Source organism: Pygoscelis adeliae, unplaced genomic scaffold (genome assembly GCF_000699105.1).
Source record: "Pygoscelis adeliae isolate BGI_AS28 unplaced genomic scaffold, ASM69910v1 Scaffold404, whole genome shotgun sequence".
NCBI classification, from domain to species: Eukaryota; Metazoa; Chordata; class Aves; order Sphenisciformes; family Spheniscidae; genus Pygoscelis; species Pygoscelis adeliae.
In genome coordinates this window covers 915,377-925,443 of record NW_008824598.1, presented here as the reverse complement: position 1 = coordinate 925,443, position 10,067 = coordinate 915,377, and the positions used below count along the sequence as shown (strand labels likewise).

At 37.5% G+C, this 10,067-nt stretch overlaps 1 protein-coding gene across 1 annotated transcript in view; it reads right to left on the bottom strand.

Moving 5' to 3' along the window:
- FAM208A (family with sequence similarity 208, member A) overlaps nucleotides 1–10,067 on the bottom strand; it is a 34,079-nt gene that overhangs the window by 4,356 nt on the left and 19,656 nt on the right. The window contains exons 15-17 of the mRNA XM_009322320.1: nucleotides 8,763–9,205; nucleotides 6,149–6,293; nucleotides 406–1,349 (exon numbers count right to left, since the gene is read on the bottom strand). Coding sequence (XP_009320595.1) covers nucleotides 406–1,349; nucleotides 6,149–6,293; nucleotides 8,763–9,205 — 1,532 coding nt within the window. The remainder of the gene's footprint in view (nucleotides 1–405; nucleotides 1,350–6,148; nucleotides 6,294–8,762; nucleotides 9,206–10,067) is intronic.

Genomic DNA, 10,067 nt, shown 5'->3' with positions numbered 1-10,067 from the left:
GGGACGGGGGGGGGACGACAACAGCCAACCAACCCCCCCCAAACCATACACACTGTCTTTTCATATATTCTTTCTAAAATGGTAAGCCATCACGTTTTTGCCCTTGTTCTTCTTTTTTCCCCGTAAGGCTACCGCCCTGGCAGTATCTTCAGAAAGAACCAAATTACAGCCTGTTCTGCTTTCCAACTATAAGAAAAAGACTTACATAAAAGCTAAATATAAGCAAGACTACCTCAGAACCTCAAACAAGAAATGGGACAGGACAGCCTGCTTTCACAATTCAACCTTTTTGGAAACAAATTTCAGACTACCTTATGTTTGCACGTCCAGTTTTATACATTCTGATTTGAAAGGCACTCCATTCTATTGTAACACCAAAGAGAAGTTGAACTAGAATATACTTACCTTGATTTCTTTGCAGAGAATGCTTTCCTCCTCTTCATGAATATAAAATTTCACAGTGTTTTTCTGTACATCTTTAATAATTTTGACCAAACTGTTAAACACTTCAGGTTTTAACTGGCTTATAAAATCAGAAAGGGCTGGTTGGGTTGAAATGCTTAAGTTCTCCGGGGATTTCTGTGTCTTTTCTGGTGGCTCCATCAGATCACCACTGGAAGAGGTCTGATCAGATGTCAACATATCCTCCGTTTTAGCATTCACATGATCTATTTCCTCCTTCACTAAGGGTAAGCTTGACGAACGCTGCTCATTAGAATCCGGATCTTCCACCACATTATTACACAATGGCTCTGATAACAATGCCGTGTCAGAGTCCCTGCAAACAGGTAACGTGTCGGGTGGAGGATTCAGTGCAGCGCTACTAACTGCTTCTGCTGACTCAGGACTAGAATAAATTGGTGGAGTACGTCTAATGCACGAAGAGGACAAAATAACACTATTCAACTTTTCACTCAGTGTCTCTATATATTCTTGGACAGAAATCTCTGATGCCTGTAAACATATGTATTCAGAAAGTCTCATTATCCTCTCCCGGGCAGAGAAGACTGGTGTGGACATACCACTAACATAAGTAATATTCTTTTGCTGCAAAATTTCCTGAATCTTTCTTGCAAAGAGATTATATTCTTCTAATAGTGTAGTCTCTATTATTGCACTAATGGAATGCTTAGTTGTAAAAGGGTGATCTGCTAGCCCACACTGATCTTCAAGTTTCTCCACTTGTCTTGTATAAAGTCCATCTTCTGCTGTCCCCTTTTGTGTGTCTGAAAATGGAGAGTATGGAAACTGATAATCAGAACTTCTCTGTCTACTTATTACCCGGGGGTCATTAGGAAAGGCATCCTTTGGCGGTAAATACACCAGTGGTTCTTCTGGTGATTTCAGACCTATATAGGAAGAGTTAATCATCATCATCTCATGTCCGAAAGTCATACACAACTGATATACTAAAACCTCCAAAACACAGTTTTAAAACAGCATTACTGTTGTGCCTCCCCCCTCCAATCAAATTAAATCCAAAGACTCAAGTGTTACTGTCTGCTGAGGTACAGAAGCACAGAAAATTTAACAGCTCCTAAGATGGTAGAACAATAAAGTCAAAGTGTGCTCAAAAAGCAGAACACAAGTAATTTTCCCAGAGATAACATCTGATTAAGCATAACAGGAACTGCCTTAATTGCAAAAAAAAAAAAAAAAAAAAAAATTAGAAATCAAGCAGGGTGACAAAGTATTCAAATATTTTCATTTGCTACTAGGTTATAATCCTCAGACTTTCAAAAGGCTTATTCTAGCCACACACTACCTTGTGGAGTTACGACTGCAAATTGCAAGCTGCATGTCTGATGTCGCAATTGAGAAGAGAAGGTTTTTTGCTTAAAAAGGTAGGACATGAGTCTTACAGTAATTATTGCAACCCAGAATCAGTTACGCTGCAAGGAGTGCTGAAAGCCTCTCATAATCCAAACTTCAGATCATCTCTGCAGCACTCCGTTTCTTCACCATCCACATTAAAAACTATGGTTTTCTTTGGTTTTAAACCAAATTTAACACTTTGTTGCAATTAAAGACACACAGGTATTTCAGATACATACAGGTATTTCAGTATATATCTGTTCCATAAATACTTCAGAGGAGGTTTTCTCTGTTGGTTTTGTCTGAGGTTTTTTGGGTTAAGTGTTGTATTATTGTTAAAGCTAATACAGTTGTAAGCAGAAAACCAGATTTCTGGAACAGAAGCAATAACCAAAATAGTATAGACAGTTTCTAAAAGTTAGTGTTCTTTTGGAATGCAGTCGGTTTTGTAGCCAGTTAAAAAAAGTTGTATTCAGTCCCTAATTTGATCATGTCCATCCAGATCTAAGGGGAAAACATGTGCCACTAACAGGATCCCTTTTTCAAGGTGTCAGTATCACCCCATAGTTACTTTATGCCACTAGAGTTACACAGAGAAACCAGAAATGCGGTTCCATTTTATTTTCCTTATCAATGAAATGCTATGTTCTTTCTTCATCCTTAAAAGCACGTCCTTTGAGTCAACCCAAATTTCTAGTTTTCTTTAAAAACACTAAACACAGATATAAATCGGGTTATTCCAATTAGTTCCACTCTGTTTTATTCAAACCTTTCTTCTGTTGCCCTATACCTTCAGTGTTGATCTACGCCTTTTGCATACACAAGTATATTAATTTTAAAAGACTTTCAAGAGTGAGTCATAAAAGACTCATTCGGTACCAAATTATAATGTTGTTATTATTATAATTATACCAAATTATCATGTTAACAGAGTAAACTTAGTTTAAGCTCGTTTGATATACAAGGTACTTAAGAATACATTATGTATCTCATTCTTCTGGAGCTGCTCAACACTTACAAGCTACATCACTATTGTAAATCGAGAAATATTGTACTATAAGCAAGTCTTAGTAAGAAGATTAAAAGCTATACTATGGCTTTAAATTTGAGGCTATTTTTATAACTTCTCACATTTTAATACAGCTATTCAGTTGCATACCAGTTTTTACTAATGAAATTTTGTTCTGTGGCTCTCCTGTCTGCATGCCCAATACAGGTAAAATTTCAAATCCTAAGGTTATTGAAAAAATTAATATACAATCCACTCATCCTGATTTGATGGAAAGTCTCTGTAACAATTATATTAGGAAAAAAGTTTTCAAGATATATATGATTAAGAACTGATTAGGTTGTTCTTCAAAGGTTATTATTTAAAGTTGTCCAGAAAGAAGCAAACTTTGGTTTTTTTTTTAAAAAAAAAAAGCCTTTGTTTTTACTAAAGGTTTTCATTTAAAAATGTTAAGCAGAATTTAAACAGAAAACTATATTGCTGAATATGAAATCCCAAATATTTTCTAACATGTAAAAAACAGGATTAAAAAAAATAAAAGGATGATTTAAACTAAAGTTACCCTTATTTAAATAAAATTCTCTGAAGGTGGCATCCTTCATAGATCTACACCCTTGGGTCACAAGGCTTCACAAAAAACAAATGCAAGAGCAAGGAGCAAAACCCAAATAAACAAACGCTCCAACAACTATTAAAGTATGATTTATGATTTCAAACATACTCTTTGTTGGTAATACCTTGTAACTGGATGTGTCAAAGAAACCCAAAAGAGAACTGCCTGAAAACAATCTCAGAAAAAACAGCTGTTTAAGAGCTGCTGAAGTAGTTCCTTGCAGATTAAGAGTCAAATTCTTCACTGCTTAAGACAGGTCCTTCTACAGTGACTCCAGAAAGAGGATTCTTGGGTAGATTTTGAAATCAGAAATTCAACCACCACCTGACAAAGAAAGCCTAGAACATTCTGTTTCTTCATAGTCAAGATGAATGTTATCAAAAGCCATCGCTTTTAAGAAAGTCTACTAATGCATTAATCTTCTCTTACAAGAGAAGGAAGAATAAGCAAGAACAAACACCATTTTTGCGCTTAATGTCTAAAGCCAAAGAAGAGTCTCAAATTCAAACCAAAACTGAGTTAGGATGGGTTTGTTAAAACACACATGTGCCCAAGTTAGCTTTAAAAAATAAGACTCAGGTTTGCTTACCACTGTCAAAAGTTTAGATTGTGTAATCATGAAGAAATGAACAATAACATGCTACAGAACTAGTCCAGGCAAGTTGAGGACCTGTGAACAACTATCTCCTCCACCACTTTCTGATGTTGTCAGGGAAGAAGCAAGACAACCCCCTCCACTCCTCAAGTCACAAAATATGAAGAGTTAAGTTCTTAAAGTAAGTTTAGCTGAACATGATCCCCATATCAAAAGTAAAACATATTTTTGTTTAAAAAGAGAAAAAAAGAGATTGCCAATTTGCCTTCCTGCAATTGTGCAGAGATGAAATAGAAAGATTGCTGTCCTCTGAATTCCTTTCTATAGCTACCTTGCTACAAAAGTGAGAGACATGGAGAAGCCATCAGATTTAGAAAGCGATCAGTTTCAGAACAGAACAAAGCTTCCTTTCAATTATATTACTGAATTGATCTTAATTCCCTAGAATAAAAATTCAAATCCCTCTAGAAGATACTATACAGGAAGATATGCCCAGTAAAAATCGAGTGCCAGTAGCCCAAAACATCAAAGGCTCTTTTGACTCTCCTACAACCTTCCTTATATACTTCCATAAAATGAGTCCACTTGCTGAATAGCACATTACTGATCTAATTTTCTGATGAAAATTCAATACCAGGTGAGGATACGAGCTGCTCAGTAGTTCAGGCCATAATGACGTATGCAAACTGTCCACCCACTCTTCTCACCTGTTTGTTTATCTTCACGTTTTTACAGCTGATCCTCTTGAACTCTTCCTGCCCCTCCTGAAGGGCAGCAGCAGTTAGCATTTGTAGAGTTTCTTGGTATTGATACAGCACCTTTTACATGATCATATTGCAGAGCTAGCCAATACTTATTGCAGCAAGAGCCAATTTGAAGAACTGACCTCGTAGAACTCAAGAAATCCAGTGATGCTCAACAATCTCTTTCATCTCTAAAGCGCAGCACTGCTCCCTCACAGAAGACTTCAGAGAAATTTTTTTCTAGTAAGTTTGTAGTCTCACAGATGACTGTGCAACATGTCAGTCAACTGACAAACCCTTGCATGAACTCCCACATCCAGTTTTTAGATGCTTGATCATCCACTTAACTAGTGATCTCAGCAACCATATCCTCATCTATATGCACAGCGGTCATTTCCTCCAGGAGTAAAAGAAATAATGTCCTATCCAAACAACTTCAGTCTCCATACTCTGTAACTTAGCAAAATATCAGAACACATTTTTGATGTTTGGCCCTTAAAAAAAGTGCAGAAAACGTTATCCAGAATTACCCTGTCATTTTGTTGAAAGGCCTATGAATACCGTGAAGGGAAACCCGTGTCCCCTGCCCTACTCCCTTAGCCAAACAAACAAAAAAGAGCTGCTGAACTACACAACTGGATGGAGGATATCAGAAGTGTCCAAAAGACAGGTTCCAGCATTCCTGGAACACAATCAGAAATCAGTAAGTTTTTACTGAGAGAATGCAGTTAGCAAATTCTATCTGGATTTAGTCATAAGATGACTTGATTTGTAGCCTTGGATTTAGAGCTCTTGATGCCTATTCCTACAGCCCAGTTTCCACATTCTTCAAATCCCTGCTTTTATGCTCTCCCAAGACTTGACACTGTTGACTCATCAAGTAGTAGAACAAGAAGCTGCTTCTCTAAGATTATTTAAGATTTAAATGTTTAGATAAGGACAAAGACTTTGAAGCACTTCCAGTAGAAGGGCTTGATGCAGTAAGAAGTAGACTACTTTCTATAAGGAGAACACATTTTTCATTACTTTTCTAGATTACCAGTTGCAATTATCTGCCCATCCAATCTTTCAGCAGAATCTAGCAAGTTCAAACACTGAATTCGAATCAGTTATGTACCTCACCAGATAAATTACTCAAGCATTCACATTTCTAAATTATGTCAGTATGTACCCAAAGCAACATACTCCACCAGTATCTGTTTTCATCCAGCAGATTTCTGTATTAATCAAATATCAGAAACAACTGCATAGGCTATATAGATATACTTGTGTACCAACATGTGACCCAAGAATGGGATCTATGAAAGATACAAACCTTTCGAACATGTTTTCATTCACTATTTGTAGCAACGTAGGAGTTAAACCCATCTTACCTGTAATTGGAATAAGTTTCCAGTGCATTCCAACTTCTCCTATATTATTTGAGTTGGAATGTTGCCTGCGATAAACATGTTCTATAGGTGTACTAGGACAGGGACTGTAGTCTTCAAAATTACTTACGCTTCCAGTGCTTGCTTCCTAAAAAACAATAAAAATTCTCAGCTCAAAACTTTTTTTTTGGTAGCTGTTAAGCTTTTACATTCTGAATGTAGATAGTAAGAACGCACCTGAGTTCACCAGCATACCGGCAATTTTGCTGTCAATGAAGTCAAGTCAAACTTGGAAATGTTTACATGAGGTACTTATAGATTTCATTTACCTGTTTGATAATTTCTGAGACAGATGCCTTTGCTGATGGTCTATCATTAAGTAAATAAGGCAGTCCTGAGCACATGCCTTAGAGTGCAGAAGCTGGGTGGGGCAGGGAGGAAAGGAGGCAAAGAGCGGAAAAAATTAGGAAAACTGTCTGCTCCTTAGCCTTTTTCAGGCTGTTGTCTTGATAGCTGACTAAAGCCAGAAGATGCTGGCATTATTGAAGAACTGCCTGCGACTAGTATTAAGCCCTTGAACAATCCAATTTCATCTCACACTCCAGATGGTTAGAAGCAAAACAGCACAGAGATTACAGGTAGGACAAACTCTTTCCTGCTCCGTGACTTAGAAACTGGGCTTTGTGTACAAGTATCAATAACAGAGATCATAGAACAACCACTCTGTAGAGTAATGTGATCGAGCGAGCAGCTGGGGCACTCTGAATCCTAAAAACAAGGGCCTTCTTCAAAGCGTGTTCTGCCAGTTATATGCAGTCATGAAAAGTATGCATGGAAAACGTATACCCCACTGCACTAAGAGGGCACATAAAGAAAGCTAGGCATGCATTTAAGTGCTCAGAATTTTTCAACTCTCCTCCCGCCAAAACTAAATAAAGCCAGTTCCCCAACCATCTTTAACATCCACAGAGCATTTATGACCTTCCACTATGCACGTTTCTTAACGCTTTCTCACTCAGACACTGCTAGAGGGACAGTAACAAGCCCATCAACTTTTCCACAGTGCAAGACCGAAATATGAGGATTGCAGGATCTTCACTTGCACACCCAAGTGAGAGGCATTTTCCTGCCCTATAAAATGCCTGCTACTATTAAGTAGGAGAGGGAATACACTTTGAAGAGGCTGGACCAAGACCAATTCCCAAAACTGGAGCAGTAACTACAATTAGAGCAAAATGATGCTTGATGATTGTAAAGCAGTAAGAAACACTTTATTGACCATGAGGTATTGTCACTAGAAAAGGTCACTAACTCACACACAGAAACAGTCAGCTGAGATAAACAAAAAACCCCAATGGCAACAGCTTAAGATAATAGTCCAGAACCCATAAAGCATATTTAGTTTCCAAAGACAATTGACTTAGTTTTGCCAATCTATTCTAATCAAGACGACAGCTATCATTAAAAGAAAACAGCTCTCATTCTGCTTCTCTAGAGTAACTATTGATCACCCACAGATAAACATTCTTGTTTAAGATACCGCCAATCAACTCTAAATATCAAATACAGATTGCGATTTGACTTCTTTCACTTTGTTGCTTATGACAAGAAAGCAACAGGCCGAAAAAGTCTTGAAATTATACAGCCTATGACTGATATATTTATTTTTGGTTTGCATTTGGGGGGAGAAAAGGGAAGAATTCTGGGTGCATAAGCTTTGAAAGAGATTATCTCAACTTAGATCTGGGGGGAGCCTTGTCAAAAAAAAAAGGCTTGTTTCTGTGCTCGAGATGGAATTTCATAATCATGACAGGTTGTCATATCCAAACCACCTATCAGGTCTATAAGGTTGAAGACGAAGTAGTACACAATGATTAATGGCCTGCCCTGCAACCATTGCTGAGAGAGAATCCATATGGAACAGCAACTATTGCCTTATAACCTACTTCCAGAAAGAGTAACAGCTAGGCAATAACTATGATGAGGAACCCTCAAATCTCTCCTTACTGTGCTTCAGGTTCAACAAACCTCAATACCCTAGCCAGACCAAGAATCACCCCCGAAAGGAGGAGGAAGATGGAAGACAGCATGCAAGCTGTTACAGTAACACTATACCTGTTCCATGCAACAACTTCACAGATTGCTAAAAAAAACCACCACCATAAGCAAGGTGAGAGCCAGAATAGTGTTATCTTTTTTCTACAAGAGATAAAGGACAACTGCAAGGCTTTGGTCGCAGCAAACATGAAAAAACACCCTCATATACAGCACTCCGCAACAGAATGACAGAAGTTTTGCTGCCTGTTGCCAGAGCAGCTGCATATGACAGTTATTGTAAAGCTAGCCAGGAAGACTAACCATGGTTGCTTTCCATCTTTCAGGTATTCTTAATTACAATTTTATTACAGAAGGAGTAGACATAAAGAACCAGGAACACACATCTTAAGAAAATTTCCATATACGCTCCTACCAAGCAGAAAAGCTTCTTCACAGAAAAGTTAGTGCTCATCTATGTTTACCTATGTAAAAAAATAGGCTGGTTTTTTTTCATTGTCATAATATTTATGAAAATAGTACATTCGTTATCAGCATCTACCTACATGGCAGTTTCACTTACTTTTAAACGTAGCGTGTGTTCAAGGCCTACTTCATTAGCTGAAAGCCGTAGATCAACATCAACAGGGTAGGGTAAGCATGCCACATCAGTTTCCAGTATCACTGGGCTCTGTGGGTCCTTAAAGTTAACATTTTCAGCCTGAGCAGTATTAGGAAGCTCATGATCATCTTTGTCCTGTGCTGGAATGGATTCATATTCATATTTTTGTCTCATATCCTCTTCAATTTCATCACTGCTTAATCCTAAAGCTTGATTTACAGACCGTGCCAACGATGAATCCAAGTGTCCTGCACTAGCTAGTGTTTCTAAAAGCAGTTTAATGAGGCCATGTGTGTCAGTAACAGCAGGGTCGGATACATCTTGCTGCCTCAAGTCAGTATCATGTCCACCAAGACCAGTATTAATTGAGAAAACAGAGTGTGGCGAATCCGAGGTTCTGCCCCCTTAGAGTAGGGGGAGGAGGGGAAAAGTAATCCATTACTAAGTTTTAAAATAAAAGCAAAACCAGACCCCCCTCCCAAACACCTACCACACACCCACAGTCTCAACTCTTTAGCATCAATTCATACAGTACACATATATTAATTTTCTTAACAAAAATTTTTTAACAGGTAGATGTTGATAAAAGGGCAATTTCTAAAGCTAGTAGTCTCTCCTGATAAATAATTCAGGTTTTTTAGGTCACTCAATACCATGCTATTTTATGTTTTCATAGAAGTCACATACTATGATCTAGGTATTTTATGGAAACTTTGTAGAATTCTGCATCACTTGTTGAGAGAAAAAGATTAGTTTGAGCAAAATATTTACGTCTCTCCATCCTATCACTGTTGCTCCAGAAGCTGATGAGTATCTTAATGCTTAACCTCACAAGTTATCTTAGACTAAGCGTCATTCCAAAACTTTACCATGCCTATTTATACTAAACGTAACTTTAGAACAGGGATGTTATTCTTCTAGTCATCCCCTTGGATAAGTAAATACCATAGATATTTATTCTTCTTGAAAACAGACAGGCCAGGGAACTAGTTTAAGTATCTGATGAACCCCTAACTCATTTATCATATATGGAAATCTAATGATGTTTAGATACTTAAGCTCACAATATTTTAGGTAAAATTTTTTTGCAAGACAAACGAATTACTTTTAAGGTTATATAAAAACATGGAATTCAAACCATAGATAGATGTTGCTGTTTTGGTACCCGTGAAGGAGTTAAGTCAAAATTTAGTTTTAAACAAATAATGTTCTGATTACAGCCAGGTAGAAATGCATTCACATATTTTACATTAACAAATCAACGTA